Genomic DNA, 18,473 nt, shown 5'->3' on the forward strand with positions numbered 1-18,473 from the left:
GAATATTTTATTATGTTAAATATACTGTAAAAGTTGCTAAATTATCAAATGCTACACAAAGGAAGGAATTGAGAAATTTCATTTTGACAATATGACTTTATAATGCTAGTTTCATAAATTTACATCTGCATTGAGGATCTCCAGAATTTCCCAATGTGTTATAGGCCTGAAAGGCATCAGTTAAGCTGCCATTGGGCAGAAAAGTTAAGTGAAGTGATGCAAGTGGTTCATTTTGTGTGTCCTTATAACTATAGTATAATATTGTAATAGCCTAATAGCACAGCAATCTGATAGATCAGCATGCTTCATCAACAAGTGAGCTATGAAGTGGAAAGATCCAGGATTGATAACCTGCCCCATCGCATTTGCACGTCTTAGTCCTTTCTTATGGAAAGATTTAAACAGAAGTCAGCCATTTTTGCTACCAGGCCACTCTTGAATACACCTTGGTGATTTATTCTAAGCGGCATTGGCGGAGGCGTGGCAGCAGCTGCAGACAGTGCTTGGACCCGAGCGGCCAGAGCTCAGAAAAATGACAGAGAATCAATAAGAATGATTTCTTTAAAAAAGACTGCAATCTAAGGTTATTTAGGGAGTGAGGGATGTGGATTATCATAGAAACAAACCTAATTTGACAATCCACATGAAATAGTTCAGTTTATCAAATCAGCACTATGAACATTACAACCTTTCTTTAAATCTATAAATACTAGTAGTTGCAAATAAATTCTATACGATCGAAAATAAACCAAAATTCTCTAAGCGAGTAAAAGTAAACCTAAAGAAAAAAATCCAAACATCAGATTTGTTCAACACGGATTTCACTTTTGTCAGTTCTGCACAAATATTTATGCATGTCATTTATGTAATCTTTCCCGGAAATAAGTACCTCAACAGAAAGCAGTCTGTTTGCTGACTCTCTACAATTTTCCTTCATCTTGCGACAATTTTTCTGCAATTTCTTCCTGTCACTGATCCATTTTTCCCTGAAAACAATAGTCATTCTGATAAAGATAACCTCAAAATAGCTGCTACTTGTGTATAGTATTAACAGTGACATACATGGTACAGCTCTAAGAATTAACATATATTTAAGCATTTTACTTCAACTTCTAATATTAAAAGGCTTAAAATAAGTATAGTGCAGCAAGAAGCAGTAGAATACCTTTCTTCTTTTATTTTCTGAACCTCAGTATCATTTTCATGAATAGCTTTTTTGGACCTAAAAAGAAAATTCACATTTGAGATGTTATCCTATTATATATAATCTACCTCTTTGATCAAGCTTTTGGCCAACTGCCCTCATATCTATTACCTTATGTGCTGGGTGTCCAGTTTTGCTTCATAATGTTTCTGTGAAGTGCCGTGGGAGGTTTTGATACATTAAAGGCACTATATAGATACAAGATTTTGCCATATTCAATTACACATTCAATTCCCTTAATTTAAGTAAATAGAACAGACTGTCATTTTCATTGACAAAAATGAGAAAACACTAGTTAGCATCAATTATTACCGTAAACAATGGTGTATAGGTCAACCCCCTTTTTAGCCACAACACGCTATACACACGTTAGTAGTTGGCCTTAATCTTTCTCCTCGCAAACGCATGTTTTATTTACCAGCACCTTATAACTGAACATAAGTTTAGGAACAAAGGCTGAAATTTTAGCCATTTCAAAATAAATATGCCTGAAACCAAAACACGATTGAATTCTAAGTAATGTGAAGATTACATTAATTTCTAGGATTAAACCACAATGTTCACAAATATTTACACGTCAGTTGAAGTTGCAATGACCACGAAAGGGCAAAGTTGACTTGTGAACAATTGACTTTCTCACCTAATGTATCTAAATTCCATTCAAGGTCAGAAGTGGTTAAGTTACCCATTCAATACTGAGTGCAAGTCTCCCAATAAGTTATTAACATGACTCAACAGAAAACCAAGAGACTCTGAAGAGGTTTTACTAAAATATCAATTGTTTGAAAAGCTGATAAGGCCAGTTCTGAAACCTGCCAGTTGACTCCAATGGAATTACATATTACAGAGAATATATGACACAGAAATAGGCCATTTGGTGCAACTAGACCATGCCAGTGTTTATGCTTCGCTCAAGCCTCTTCCCATCTTTTGTCATCTAAGTCTACTATCATAACCATATATTCTCCCTCATATGCTTGTCTTGCTTCCCCTTAAATGCATCTGTGCTATTCCCTTCAACCATGTGGTGGGGTAGAGGGTTTCACATACATACTCTTTGGGTGAAGTTTCTTCTGAATTCCCTATTAGACTTTTTGGTGACTATCTTATTTCAATGGACTCTAGTTATGCTCTTCCCCAGAAAAGTCGTCATTGGGCGGAATTTCACGGCCCCTCCCACAGGTGGGATCCTCCAGTCCTGCCGAAGTCAGTGGATTTTTGAAAGGCTCGCCGCATTTTACGGCCCGGCCCCTGCTCAGACGGAGCTGTAAAATTCCGCCCATTGTCTCTCTATCCACTCTCAAAACTTTTCATAATTTTAAAGGACCTCGATTAGGTCACCCCTCAGCCTTCTTTTTTCAAGAGTGAAGAGATAAAGCCTGTCAGTCTTTTCCTAATTAAATGTTAATCATCATGCGAGTTGCAGACGCAATCTAGTCAATGTGGATCATGGTGTCAAATCCCAAATCCATGTTTATCTACTGGAGTTTATTTCAACCAGATGGCTCTGAAACTGTAGCCAGACTTTAAAAAAAATCATTCTTAGAGTAAGGCAAGGTTGGCATTTATTGCTCAATTTTGTAACTCAGAGGCTTCAGGATATCTTTTAGACATTCAGGTTCATCGTACCTTTCTAAATTAATCTTCATAGATTTAAGTTCTTCCTGTCGTGCACTGAGTTCCTGCGATTGATATTTTCTTTGATCATGAAGTTTCTCTTTTTCAGTCTCCAACTGTACCTTTACCGATTTGAGTTCATCCCTCAGTTTCTATTATAAAGAGAGTTAGAAAGTGAATAACCTTACTTTAATTTGTTATATTTTGTGTCTGTTTCCATTTCCACTGTTTTCCACTGATAAGTTAACCATACATCCTCTAAAACCCTGAAAAAAACTAATGCACTTACATTACGCTTACAGGATTTTAAAAATATTTCAATTAGAATTTTAAAAAATGATTTCCTACCAATCATTAGGATACTCGTTCCTCTAAAGAGTGCAGGAACAATTTCTATCTTCTCTCCAATACAACAAAACTCACCTCCACCAAGACTCAAGCACATTGTTCACTTTTGTTTGTAGGTTCAAGTTCCACATCATTTTAGAATGTTGAGAGAATGAGGATGGATGAAAAATCTGTTCAGTTCTCAAAGTATTAAGAAATGTAGGTTGATGATATATATATATATATATATATATATATATATTATAACAGGTGCAATCTAGCATATACTATGGGTAATATGGGACTGATTTGTGGTTTCAATTTGATGTGATTTTAAAATCTAACATTGCTGTTTCTCCTGTAAAATTTGTTCCATCTGTCATGAAGAAATATTGTCTCAAATGTTATTGGAAATTGTTAAATTGGAATTGTGGTAGGGTCTGTGTCTGTGTGTGTCTATGTATGTGTCTGTGTGTGTCTTAATTGGATTAAAGCCAGCCAGTCTGGGTGCTTTGATGTATAATAGTTTTGAGATGTTAAATAGATAAACATAAGGAAATTAAAAGGTAAAGTGCAATTTGTGTTTGTTGAATGAACCACTCAAAAGAATAGGTAAAATCTTGCACCTAGTTGGGAGACACCAAGCAATGTATTTATATTACCAATAAAATTGGTGGAATGAAAGGATTATTGTTAGGAGAGGTAAAATTAAAAAACCTAGTAATACAATAGAAAATTTATATTCAAAGGGGAAGCTAGCTAAACAGAAAGGAGTTTGTGTGTATAAGTCACAGGCATTTAAGATCTATCCAGCCTGTAAGCCTACAACTGTGTTTGCAAAGAAACCAAATTGCAAGGAACCTCATTTTGAATTCGTAAGGTCAAATGTGCTTTGCCTGGTGTCTGTTTAAAGTCTTTGAGTTATTTTTGCCTTGGTGAAGATTCACCTAGGAGTGACTGATTTGTGGAATTTGTTTAAAAATTATGGTAGTAATTTGTAGACATGTGTACATGTTTAATTTGTTGTTAAAATAATAAACGTTTAATTTAGTTTTATATAAAACCTCTTGATGCTTGGTGGTTTTATTCCTGAATTCAGAGTTGTATCTCAAGGATACCAATTGAAAATACAGATTACGACAGCTTTGGGATTTAAACAACTCAGCCTTTACCAACTGCTGTATCGTAACACATCAAAAAGCTTTAAACTACTGGTAGACTTTTTAGCTTATCTAAGCACTAAGAATTCTTGTTATCCCATGGTAACACTCGCCTTTAATTATTCCCATTCCTTTAAGTATCATTTGTATGTTAATTTTCCATTCCTGTAACCTTCGAGTCATTAAAGAGATTCAAATTTGTACTATGCCAATGAGCTGATCTTGCTTTCTGTCGGAGTCTAAAACTTGTATCCAATCATTTTGGGTATGAGCAGACTCCAATTAGAACATCTAGGCCTATTCTTGTTGATCCAGATAAGAGTTATCATTATATAAATTAGTATTCCAGAATCTATGCACAGTGTTATGAAATATTAAATCATGTGTTCCAAGTTAATAGCATGGTAATTCTAAATTTTATGCTTATAATAACAAGCCAACTTTGACAATAGTGTCAAGCTTTATAATGAAGTTAATCCCACCTTCTCATTGAACATAAGCTGTTCATGCCTTTCTTTGAAGGTTTTGATTTCATTTTGAGTGTCAGTACAAAGTTGAACGTACAATTTTTGTGACTTCTCATAGTTCTGTAAAAGGTGAATGTTCTCATGGTAAAGATTCAAAAAGGTTCTCTGCAGGTCAAAAGACAAACAAAACCACATAATGTGCATCTGGTATCTTGTTCAGAACAAAGACTACTCATGCAAAAAGAATTATTAGGCAAACGTTTTGTTTGGAGAGAGGGCAGTCTCTCATCACAACATCAACAAACACGTGTGAAGTGCTTATTATCTCAACAGAATGGTTATTTAAATGTTACTTATTACTGACCGCTAAAAGTACAGGAATTTCATTCAACAGTAGATTACTAGAAAATATCTACAATAGAATTGTAGGATTTTATTATGTTGAAGGCCATTTGCTCCACCATTTCTGCGCTGGCTTTCTGAAAGAGCTTTCCATTTAGTCCCATTCTGATTTTAATAATATCCTTTTTTTTCTGCTGTGTTAGAGAAAAGGCTAAAAGCATCAGTAACCTCATTGATGTTCAGGACTTGATCACACAGCTTATGCTCTTAATTATAACTCTGATATTGAAGCTTTACAGTCACTGCAAGATCATCATTCTTACCTGTCAATTGTATTAAAAACAATTTATGTATTTACAGTGATAAGGAACAATTTAAGCTTCACGGTTACTGACATTTAGAATCTTTTTAAATGAAAGAATGGCTTAAAATCATTTCTGCTTAGAGGAGAGTTTAAGTTTTTGATCTTACCTCTTTGCTTTCAAAAGGTTTTATAGGATCAGTGAGCACTGCGGCATTGCTACTCTTTATATTCTTTGAGAAGAAAAGGGAAAGAAAAGAATCAGCATATATTCTATAATTTTATACAACTATGAACATTGGCTATGTATGAATAGTATGTACTCTAGGAACAAAGTATCACAATATATTTGAGGCATGCACAAGAGTGATGGATGACTACAGCAATTTCCATACCGCATCCCATGGTTTTCTAGATATGCTATCTGTTTAGCATATGCAATTCAAACTAATTTTATTCTCAGGATTTTTCACGAAAATGTTGTCAAATGCTGGCTTAAGTCCATCATTAAATCAAGATGGATTTTCTTTTTCTTTTCTATGTTTAACCAATTTTATACCTTTGGTAACAACGCCTGAATAAAGAGGGGGAAAAAACAGCAAAGGTCTTACTAAGTTTTAAAGCATTTGGCTTATGGCCCAAAGTAGTTTCACAGACAAAAGTTTCAGAGATTACCACCCACCAGACAATTAAATCCAATAAAACACAAAATACAAGTCATGTTTTCTGCCTACAATAAAATCTATTTACAGTAATTGATTTGGCAAGATGACCGTATCAGCAATAGGTCAGATGATGATGATTAACATACAAATGTCTTAGTTTCCGCACAAAACTAAAAGAGCTGCAATTACACGGGTTTAAATGGGAAGGATGTTGCAAAGCTGCACAAATAACAATGCTTACCATTTTTTATCCTTTAATGAATACGCATTTCTATAATGTGTAATTACAATATTACATACTGTAAAATGCTTCTTCACTTGAAACACAGACAGCTAAAAATTTAAGTTTACTTACAGGAGCAGGACATTAAAAAATCTTAACAGGGGAAATTCCCAACTGGAAATCAAAGTTATATTTTCACTTACAGCACAGAAAGAAGCCATTTGGCCCTTTGTGCCTCCGAGTGTTTCTGATGAGCTCCACCTTCTAGCTTTTTGTCTGTAAACCTGTAAGTTTCTCAGCCTCAAGTTCCTATTCAACTCCCTTCTGAAATAATTTATGAAATCAGCTTCCACCGCTCTTTCAGGTGGAGTGTTCCAGGCCCTGAACATTCAATGGAAAAAAAATCTCATTTCCCCTTTTGCCAATGATTTTAATCCATAATCTCTGGTTACTGAATGATTCATCTGCAAACTTCATAATGCTGTTCCCTACACCTGAATCAAGGTAGTTTACAAAAATTGAAAATAGTAATGAGCCCACAATATTTGGGAAACAAAGGCCAGCCACCTCTGTCTAAGAAATATTCATGAACTGCCAATAACCTGAGCCAATTTTGTAACCTTAGCGCCACTTTCACCTTAATTCTTTTGGCTTCCAAGTTCATGTCTTGTGTGGAATTTTTTTTCAATGCTTTCCAAAAGTCTACAGATACATCTACTTGAACATACATCAACTTCCTCTTATCTCACCTTCCTCTTACCTCACCAAGGAATTCAATTACATTAGTCAGACATGAATTTCCTTTAATAAATTCATGCTGGCTCTCCTTGATTAATCCAGGCCTTTCCAGATGAAAGTTATTTTGTCCCTGATAATGGCTTCCAAAAACATCCCCAACTGATGTTAGGCTGCTTGGCCAGTGATTTAATGGTCTATCTCTCTCCCCTTTCTTGAATAGTAGAATAACACTCACTACCCTCCAGTAATGCAGCGGTGCTCCTTTATAAAGATTTTGCCAATCTTAGTCAATTGATCTGAGAGGGAATGAAACTAATAAAAAAAGTGGCAAAATTCTCTGTAGAACCAAACCGTCACTGTTAAACCATACCATGGATTGTTAAACAGATGAACAGAAGTTAGTAACAATTACAAGAATTAACTTGTTGGAATTAGGACTATTCGCCTACCTTACTGACAACACTGTGTGCATCTGGTCCACTGCTGATTTTTAAGGACTGTAACTTAAAATAAGAATCATCTGAGCTTCCTTGTTCCTCTGCTAACAAGGCAGATTGTGTACCATGTTCCTCATCTTTATGTTGCGATGTCCCATATGCTTTAGTCTTGCGTTTATTCTTTTTATTGGAATATGACTCCAAATTTATCGAGTAAATCTTATCTTGAAGAACATTATCTAAATATGTATTGGTGTTTGAGTTTTGCACCTTTTCTTCTTTTGGTGCCCATTGATAATAATCTGTCATTTCAGAATCCACATAACTGCTTTCATTCAGTTTAGATGCTGACTCTTCCAAAAATCTGAAAAATCAAAAGTTATGAACATTTTTTTAGCTTAGTTTAGTGCCCTTAGATATGTATCATTTCAAAGAATAAATGTTGGTAACTCAAAGATATGCCAATTCACTATTCATACAAAGAATTTTAGGTATGAATTACTTTTGAAAAATAGTGACTGGTGTTTTGCAGACAGTACCTACTAAATGTTACCTTCAAATATTTATTCTAGTCCACATGGTAAACTGGAAGTATGCTGACTTCACAACAAAAGGAATATACTTGAAATTGCAGGAGATTCAAATACAATACCTCTGTAATATTTTTGAAATGCCTTACAGGAATATTGACACAACCCAAACTTTCCAGTTAAAGGATGGCATTTGAAGCCAAGTGGTATTAATTCTTTGGGGAAGAAGAAATGGGTTTGGGAATAAAACATCATACACTTAACATCGCCAGTCATTTCTGGATTCTAGAATGATGTTAGGATGCCTAACCATAAGAGTGTGAACCAGAAAACACTGCAGATGTAAATATTTACCTGAAGCATAAAACAGTGGTAAAACATCATAAAGCAGAATAAAAACTGTTATACTTATTCAAACTACTGGATCTTCCATGTTTCCACTCCCAAAGTACAGCGCTAAAATGATGCTGAGTTGCAAATTTGTGTTCTGGTTGTGTGTCCATTCATTACTGGGTTGCGGCTATTCAAGCTCGTTTACTGTTATAACTATCAGGAAAGGGATACTTACATTCCAAAAGAAGTAAAACATTTGGCACTGCCTAAACTTACAAAGTTAATGAGAAATTGAGTAGAGCTGCTAAAAATGTCCTGACGGAAAGAGTCCCATTAAAAAAGATAGAAATCATTATAAAATAAGCTCAAAATGGAAGTAGTAATGATTAGTACTATTCTGGGGGAAAAAAATCTTATTGCTAACCTTTGTCATTTTTCTATTCATTGTTCACTAGTCTAGCACAATTCTTCCTTGCACTTCTCAGCCAAATTTAAACCAGTCTTCCTATCATTTTTGTAAGGAACATACCTTTTTATTTCTGTTGGGTTGTTGAAAATAACATATCTTTTTATTTTCAGGTTGAAAGACTGGAATAGGATGAGAGGTAAATACAATGTTGCAATGGAAGTGTGTGCCATGAAGACAGAATGGTACTGGAAAGGAGTCCTGGACCAAGGGATCTGCCTCGCAACGTTTTAATTGGCTCCTGACAAGTGACCAGGTTGCGTGTGAGAAGCAGTGCAGCAGAATAGCTCCTAGCCTGAAAGGAACAAGACCTAAAACCTCTTTCTCTTGTGTGTCAAAGATTCCAGTAATTCCACAATAATAGCTAGCTGGATTTTTCTTCTATCTCTATAACCTGCCTTCTCTCTGAAAAGAGGCAATGGGGAAAATCACTGTTAGAGACATTGAAAGGCAAGTGCTCAACCAGTGAACTAAATACTGAAAGTGCTGGAAGACAACCTTCTTAAGAAGAACTGAAAGGAATTTGGAAGACATCAATCAAAATCAGTCCACTGAATCCTGTACTCCAGGATTGGTGCTATTGAACTGTTTTACCCCACCCTTAAAATCCATATTTTTGTGTGTCTTATGTGTCTTGTATGTGTGTATAGGGATTTAAGAAGGGGTAAAGTTTAGGTTCTAGAGTTAGAAATTAACAGTTCATATTTCTTTCTTTTGCCAATGGTTAACGACAGTTTGTTCAATAAACGGTTATTTACTTAATAAGTTGACAAACCTGATGCTCGTATCCTGTTAACCTAAATTAAAGAGTTAAGTAGAATTGGGCAATCTAGTGGTTTGATCAAACTTTTCACATTTGTCGCAGCTCGGGGAACATATTGCAGTGCACTATCCCCAGTGAGTCGTGACACTTTTGTCAGAAAGCCTCTGCCATGTTTCAACATTGGCCATTAGTGGCTCAGGTAAGGAGCTGTGGAGTTGTTGGAAGAGGTCAATTTTTTTTTGGCAGAAAAGGAGACCGACGCTCTCGAAGGCAATGTATGAGCTGACTAAACAAAGGTCTAAATCCTGGAAAGCTGTGTGAATAGCTCAGAGGCGCTAAAGAGCTGGGTTTTTTTCTCAGAAGTGGCCAAACCGTGAACCGGGGTGTTATTGGTTGGTTGGTTGAAAAAGAACTCTGGAAAGCTATACCATCAGGATTGTCATGACCCGAGGAAGAGAGAGCAGGTGGGTCCTCAATTTAGCTTCTCAAAATAACAGCACTTCCCAAGGCATACCACTCGTCACTGCGTACCACTTGCCACGGCATACCACTCCCTCAGGATTTCAGTGGACTGTTAACCTGAATTTTGTGCTCAAGTCCTGGAGTAGGACTTGAACCCAGATCTGTTGACTCGAGACAAAAGTGCTGTCAATGAAGTCATGGCTGACACTTGTGAGAGGCCCAACACTTGTTTCAAGTTGATGTCAGGGATGTCTAAATTCTGCCCAAATTAATGTGGTATCAAACATGTCTCTATTTGGAATGGGAGTTGGCCCCCTAAATTGGACATTAATGTCCCTTTTTTTTTTGCACTGCAAAAATGAGCACAGCAAGGTTCAATTTTACCCTGGAAGTCTCTTCCAAGTTAGATTTTAGCCCTGGTGTGGTCATCTGCACTAAATATAATCTGCCCACTGTCATTTTTAAATGGGTGTTAATCATAGCTTAAATATTTAAATGGATACTACTATTGGGAACAGTTGTTCTTTTAACAGGAATTGATTAATGTGCAAGTGAAAGTTACAAATGTTAGAGGGATTTTTATTTGAGGACCAGTTACAGTCATATATTAAGGTTCCTATCTGAATATTAGGCTTCATCATATTCAGTTAAAATAATGGCACAGCAGATTAATATAGCATCACGCTGCTTCATTAGTTAGTTGAATCTGATTCTCTTTGTTTCTTTTGACAAAATGTTGACAAGAATTCATTAGTTCAACATTTTTCCATACAATCCGACAACCTTAATGACGAGAAATTAATTGCAGATCAAATTTTCAGCGATATATCTTGTGAATACATGCCTCGGGTCATCTGGAAATAACAGACTAGCTACCCGACCACACAGAGAATTGAGCAACACAATACGGTTCTTCCAAATAGGCGACTGTAATGTTCACCATAGCATTTTTAAAATAAGCTTGGATGAACTATACTCAGCAGGTCAGGCAGCATACTTGACGAGTATTTCCAGCAATTTTTTGTTTTTATTTCAGATTTCCACCATCTGCAGCATTTTGTTTGGTACTAGTCAAGTCTCTGCCATACCCATATAAAGCAGATCCCTCGTGTCTTGACTACTGTAATGTTTTCCTGGTCAGCCTCCATGAACGCCATCTCATCCAAAATCCCACTCACCCATTCTCTTTCTGACCCTCAATATTGTTCCTGGACTTCAGCACCACTAATTTAAAATTCTTACGTTAAGGTTTAAATCATATTGTGGCCCCATCCCTCCCTCTACCTAACTTCCCTAGCCCTACAACCATCCTCCCCCGCACCCACCACCACCCCGGCCCCCAAATTTGCCGTTCTTCTAAGTCTGATCTCTTATGCAACCCCTTCCCTTTCTCTTTGCTGCTAACAGCCGTGCCTTCAGCTATTGAAATTGCTTTGTGCTTTCCCTAAACCTCTCCCCATCTTCTCCTTTAGGGCCCTCCTTAAAACTCACCACTTTGACTAAACTTTGGTCACCCCTTCTAGCTGCCCCTTCTTTGATGTGCCATCCATTCTGCTTTGATTAAAATGTTATTAAATATTGTGGGACTTCCGCCTACATTAAAGGGACTACATAAATGCATGTCTTTTCAGGCTTCTTGATCCATGTAATCAATGCATTAGTTTTGAAGAGAAGGCCAGGACAACGTGCCACCATTATACTGCCCTCTTATATTGTCACTATCCACCTAGCTCACTGGCTTATTTTTTTTAAACTTCATTGCTAATCAATGACTATTATGCCTTTAACACAATTAATATTCTTACCTGCATTTATCATTCTTCATCCACTCATTTGAAAGTTCTATATTCTGAATGGAAGTGGGGAAGAAAAGGGATGAAGAAAAATTAGAATGTACTTTTGGTCGATAAGTTAAATCAAGCACCTTGATTAAAATACTTAGCTACATGCACTTGTCAACTTCTAAGAATCCTATATAGGTTCACATGAAAATTCTTTAAAAAACTCTGGCTTTTAGTTTATATCTTTCTATTTTTAGTCAAATCTTCACTAGGCATGTGGTGCTACTTTAGCAATTATCATTCTGCAACTCAATTTTTTTTCTCTTCTTGTAAGTCGTGCTACGATCCCAGCTGATGTTAATATTGGGCAAATCAGATCCCAGAATGAAACCTGGCTTGATAGATCCTAAGTTTTTGTTCTGAAACTGTGAAGGTAAATTACTAAACAAACTCACAGGAGTCTGCTGATGAACTTTTAACACAAAGACTAAAACGTTTATTAAACAAGAAAATGAATTATATTGCACCAGACAAAAAGGTTGGAAAGATCTCCGTAGAAACACAAGATGACGAATCAAATTCCCATTATCCCTTTACCCCAGCAAGGTACATAAACCATCGAAGAGATACCACTAGTTTGACACAAAGGCTTCTCATTTGGGACTGGAACAGTTGCAAATGGTTTTCTTCTAGTGAATTCCTGAGCATTCACTGGATGCTTTTTACCCAGCTCATATCTCTCCCAGAAATACCCAAAAATTGCACTCTAAACTCACTGTTTCTTCAACTGCAGAGTGAACAAATGAGTTCCCTAAACTCAGTCTTCCAGTAACACCTCTGCTAAACTTATCACTTTGCTGAGTTCTATAACTGATTATTCAGTTAACTCCTGTTCCCAATAGCCTTTTATAGTTTTCTTCTCAGAGAGCTTAAATCCCTTTCTTCTCTCTCTGACACACATTGAACATTAAATGACAGGTGCAACCAAAGCAGATTCCATGGATTTCTCAACAACCCACCAGGACACAGTGTCACGTTGTAAGCCAACCACTCTCACTGAAACTTTGCCTTTCTCACAAGGGTTTCTAATTTCCACATTTGGAGATCTTGCCTTGGAATTCTTTCCAAAGGTTTCTCCCACTCAGGCAGTTTCAACAATGGCCCACCTTAAAAGGTTTCAACCTCACCTACCAAGATTCCTTTCCCCTGGATTTTTGAGTACACTCAAGCGTCACCTTTCAAGTACATTTTCAGACTTTCGCCATGCGAAGCAGAACACCACTGCTTCAAAGGGGTGCCTTTGTCCCAGTGGCCTGCAGCACAGAGTCACCAACTTTCAGCTGCCTCCTCAAATTTTCAGGCTTCTCTCGAGCCCATTTCATTTCAAGTCTGCTCATTGCAGTTCTTTCTTTAACTCGGGGCCTAGTTCTCTGCTCCTTCCTTTAACTTCACTTCAAGGGATCTATTCTTGTCTCCTATCTTCATCCTTTACCTGGGACTACCTTTTGGGACCTTCTCCCTACCCCCCTCCCATATCCTGCTCCCTGGGACACCTACAAGGTAATGGCACTCTGTATCAGGTCATCTGATCTGCCTCTTTGCGCTGTGTTCTCTTTTCCCTTCTCCGCAGGCATGCAGGGCCAATCCCCAGCCCGAGAAGCAGAAAAAACTGGAACTGCATTTGTGCTGCCATTTCCCCCTGGCACATGTACAGGAGGCTCGAGGTTCATTGGAAACCAGAGTTCCTGACCTTCAACTAGTTTAGGTTTCATCACAGCTGCAACATGGATAGTCAACTTGATGCATGTAACAGAAATATATTAATTTCACCAATATACACCACCATCTACAAACTTAATTCACTGTTAAGCAATTCAGGGACAAGGATACGTAGAACAGAATTACTGTTATACTGTGACTAAACTGCATTGCACTGCCAGCAGAAAGTGCCAGCACCTTTAGCTAGAATGGAGATACCTGGAGTCTATGGAACAGCTGTCATCAGTAAGTGAGAGAAAATTCGATACAAAGGAGCAGCAGCATTATAAGATAGAAAAGGGTTGGTGGGGGAATGAGAGAGGCAGAGAATGAAAACGAGGGGAAATGAGAAAGATGGTGTGGAAGATAAAGAGAGGCTGAAAGAGGAAGAATGACAGAATAGGGTATACACACATGCATTTTCTGATTAACAATGTCAAGGCATGTTTTAAACATCAGATTGTAAGTGATGGCTATTTTTCAAAATTTGTTGCAGCAAGTCACTGAAATTTGAAAAATGGTGAGCACAAAACAATACACCTGCACGAAAGGCAAAAACTGAGGAGTAACTTTCTATAACACCATTTATATCAGTGCAGCAGAAAAAACATCAGTACAGAAAATAACAAAAAGTATTTTTCCATTGTGTTATAACGAGAAAATATGTTTAATTTAAAACAAAATACGAAAGATTTAAAGAATGCTATATGCTTTAAAAAGAATGCTATATGCTTAAAAAACATTAAAGATAATACCACCTTGTTTTGTGAGGATGCTAGTTTTATTTGTGGACAGCATTTTAACATTCAACTTATCCAACAAATTTCAAGTAAGCCAAATAATGACTTAGCATAAGTTTTCCCATAGTGTCTCATTCTCATTCAATGCCTAGCTACAATGTCTCCGGCATTACCCGCCCCGCTCCACCCCATGAGGTCTTTCCTCTCTGAAGGGAGCTGCTCAGCTATCCATTGCCGTAGCATCAGTGTCGCCTCCTGGATATCAAACAGGAGGCATTCAAATCAGGAAAAATCAATACTTCAAGTATTAAACTTGTAGAGTTCTGACATAAACATTTGCTGTTGACTGCAGATGTTATTAACGGTGCACAGAATGCTTGGCTGGTTCCCTGTTAGTATAATCCTTGCCAAAATGGATTATGAGGAAATAATTGAAATTACTTTTACATTAAATGTATCTAAATTCTGTTTAGTCTAACTTGCAAGGAAATATTTTAAATACCTTCGTTTTCCCTTCCTTCTTTCTTGATCCAACTGTTTCATCCTGTTAGAGATTTAAAAATATAATTTAGTAAACTCAAAAGAAATAAAAATCAGATAAAGATTAATGTTCTCATAAAGGACATTTCAAACGTATCAGAGTCCAAGTGCGCAGTCAACTGACACTGCATCAGCAAGTGCGCTGAAGCTGTATACCAAAAGAACGTGAATAGTTGTAGGGAGAAAAAAATGTGTGCATAAAGTGCAGAACTAGCACTGAAGGTCTTCTTATTTCTCCAAGGTTAATACTTATTATAATTTAAGTACATTTTATAATTCATGGGTTGGGCTAATAGCAGCAGGGATTGAGGAACAGTTAACTGGCAGATTTACATTGTGCTTTAAGTGAACAATGACATTGGAGAATACTAGAGTATCCAATACAAGTACTTCCCTCAACCTCTATGAAACATTTTGCCTCTGACACACAAATCGGATCATCTGACATGCCACAGGGAAGAAAAAAAATCTGATTGCACCATTCCCTGAACATAGCCTATAATTTGCACTTGAATGAATCAATATAATCTGCTTCCAGAGTCTCCATTAGGAACCTGTTCCACAGATTGACCACTTACTCATGGAAATAATTCCACAGATATGTTTCTAATTTACCCTGGCTTCAAGGTCATGTCCTCAGATTCAACAGCTATGGATAAAGTGAAAAAGTAGACCATGGTCTACACTATCTAGTCATTTTAGAATCCTAAGAACAGCAATAATTTTACCACTCGAAAAATCTTTCCTAGTGAGAACGTGCCCAACTTATATAATCACTCCTCATATCCAGTGATATATTCAACCAAGTATCACATGATCCTAATGTTTCCTTCTATGATTCAAAGTCAATTCTGGTTTGACTGTGCTCTTGTGAAGCTCCTTGGGCACATTAAGGACACTATATAAAAGGCAAGTGGTTGTTGATTGTTAAACTTTTCAAAGAATGAGGAAGATAAGGAATGAATGACCAAGCACCCTGTTTTTGGTGATGTAAACGGAGGAATGAATGATGTTCACGGAAGAAATGCTGCTCTTCTGTGATTAGTGTTAAAGGAGTTTTTACACTCACCTGAACAAGTATATTGGCCTAAATTTAACATATCATCTAACATCAATGAACACACTCTCAACAACTTGTATTTGCACAGCACCATTAATACAATAAAACAGTCCAAGGCGGTTCACAAAAACATCACAAAATAAAATCTGACACTGAGCCACATGAGGAGATATTAGGGAAAATGACCAAAAGCTTGGACCAAGAGGTAGGCATGAGGGAGCATCTTAAAGGGGGAGAGGTAGAAAGGTGGAGACATTTAGGGAATGAATTCTTGAGCTTACAATCTTAACAGCTGAAGTCATGGCCACCAATGGCAGAGAGATTAAAATGGGGGTGCTCAAGAGATCAGAATAACTCAGAAGATTGTGGGGCTGAAAGGGATTACAGAGATAAGGAGGGATCATGCAGGAACTTGAAGACAAGGATGAGAATTTTAAATCAGCAGCCAGTGTAGGTCAGTGAGAACAGGGCTGATGGGTGAATGGGACTTGATGTGAGTTTGGACACGGGCAGCAGAATTTTGGATGACCTCAAATTCACGCCAGCCAAGAGTGCACTGACATACATGATACAATATAATGACATGTCAACTGAATAGTGCACTCACTTAAGTGGGGCATGAGCTCAACTGTCTGACTGTGAAGCAAAAGTGCTATCAAAAAAACTAAGCTGACTGTATGGAGAGAATATGCGTGGCAACTGAGTGGACTTAAGTAGCTTGCTTGCAAAGAAATTTCACGCAGTGAGCCTGATCAATAGGCCACACACTGTCGAAGCATTATTAGTAACATTTCCCTGGCTGTTTAAACTTTCTCACTTGAGGAAAAAAAGAGGAGAGAGAAACTTTAAGCTCTCTTGCAATAAAAATATGACAATATATTCACTATACCTTCACATCACTCTGGTCAGGTTTTTTGTTTGAAATATCTGTTTCAGAAAGAAAAGATTTCATAAGTTTGTCATGATAACATTGCCGTTGCTTGTAGGTCCAGCTGAGCTGTTAAATATCAATTCTAGAACACTTTCCTTATTGTTTTCAAAATTATTTTACATTTACCATTTTGCAATTTAACATTTTTGTCACACAAAGTCAGTTTTTAAAAAGATGCCATATAATTCTTATGATGAATATTAAAATATAAGGCACTGAGAAATATATGAGTTGAGGCACCTGAAAAGCTCCATTTTTTTTCCAGGATCTCAAGCTGATAATCATAGAAAATGGATATAGAATATAAGTTCAATACAAGTCTGCCAATTTGTACCAGCATGAATGGTTTAATGGGATTGCTGGAAGCCATTCAAAAAGCAACTCAGGAAATGTTTACATTTTAATCTTGAAGCCAGGAGAAAGAGCAGTGCTCCACTTGGGCGCACAAAAAAATCCCTGGCCCTGCTGATGGCCCATTCAAGCCCCACATCCCAAACATTCTTCTTGGCCTGATCTACTTACTGGCTCAACTTGGGAGCAAGCCGATCCCATCTTGTCCTCCCATAATTGGCAAGCTGCAGTGGTGCCACCCATTTGACACTCAGCTCACTGGTGGTAGTCAATTCATGTTTGACGCAAAAGTGATTCAAGCCTCCTAATGCCAGCAGTGGGAAAAGTCAAAGATCAGCCCCATTATTTCTAATCTTCCCTTTTTTTGATCACCTTAAATTTGGGCCTTGTGCTACCATTTTGAAGATCAGTGTAAACAATCTACTGCTTATCTCATCATACACTTCATACAGGACACCAGACTAACACAACTTTTTCAGCTCCGTGAAGAAAGGACCAACTTCTTAAATGCTAATTACCTGTGACACCATCCAAGTGAGCCTAGCCTGCATCTTTTCCAAACATACAGACCTATCAACTGCACACTAAAGCCTCAGGCAACAAAACTGGTTCTCATTGTTTCAGTTGCAACTGAGGTCTTTCCATTAAGGAGACTCTTCTACAAGTGCAATATTCTAATCAACAAAAATAATGCTTTAATTAAAAACACAGAAACAAGTTAATACAGGGTAACGACTGTAACAGGGTTGTTTATGACATTTGTGTAACTACTGTTAAGCTACTCACCAGTTTGTTCCTGGTGGATATTAGACAATAGTTTTCCTGGATTTTGATGCTTCCTTTCTTTTTTTCTGGCAATTTTCTTCAAGTTAAAACTAATGAAAGAAATACAATTTATAAAAGTTATCTTGTAAATGCTTAGAATTCCTTAACTATGCACATAGTGACTGGGTTCCAGAATAGTTGCAAAAAGCAAATGTTGAGAAGGAAAAACAGAAAATGCTGGGGAAACTCAATAGGTCTGTCAGCATCTGTGGAGAGAGAAACAGAGTTAACGTTTCAAGTCTGTGTAACTCTTCTTAGTGTTGCGTTGTTTAAAAGCAAAACAGCAGATTAAATCTCTTAAAAAGCTTAAAAATTACAAAAACAAGTATAAAAAACTTTTACCTAGCGAGTCTACAAAAGACAAACCCATGAAATTTATCAGTCATCAGCACTGAAGTTCAATTGTTGGCATTTGCAATGGAAATATGACCTAGTATTTGAATAGCAATATT

General features: G+C 37.0%; 1 protein-coding gene across 6 annotated transcripts in view; it reads right to left on the reverse strand.

Annotated features, from left to right (window-relative positions):
- LOC121269550 overlaps positions 1-18,473 on the reverse strand; it is a 106,654-nt gene that overhangs the window by 15,238 nt on the left and 72,943 nt on the right. For all 6 annotated transcript variants that reach the window (XR_005941373.1, XM_041174227.1, XM_041174228.1 and 3 more), the window contains 10 exons: positions 17,983-18,071; positions 16,804-16,841; positions 14,817-14,858; positions 11,841-11,884; positions 7,494-7,845; positions 5,589-5,651; positions 4,791-4,940; positions 2,834-2,973; positions 1,166-1,222; positions 890-986 (listed from right to left, as the gene is read on the reverse strand). Coding sequence is in view for 5 of the 6 variants with exons in the window: in XM_041174227.1 (XP_041030161.1) it covers positions 890-986; positions 1,166-1,222; positions 2,834-2,973; positions 4,791-4,940; positions 5,589-5,651; positions 7,494-7,845; positions 11,841-11,884; positions 14,817-14,858; positions 16,804-16,841; positions 17,983-18,071 (1,072 nt within the window). In the remaining variant the exon portion in view is untranslated. The remainder of the gene's footprint in view (positions 1-889; positions 987-1,165; positions 1,223-2,833; positions 2,974-4,790; positions 4,941-5,588; positions 5,652-7,493; positions 7,846-11,840; positions 11,885-14,816; positions 14,859-16,803; positions 16,842-17,982; positions 18,072-18,473) is intronic.

This window comes from Carcharodon carcharias, chromosome 25 (assembly GCF_017639515.1).
Source record: "Carcharodon carcharias isolate sCarCar2 chromosome 25, sCarCar2.pri, whole genome shotgun sequence".
Lineage (NCBI taxonomy): Eukaryota > Metazoa > Chordata > Chondrichthyes > Lamniformes > Lamnidae > Carcharodon > Carcharodon carcharias.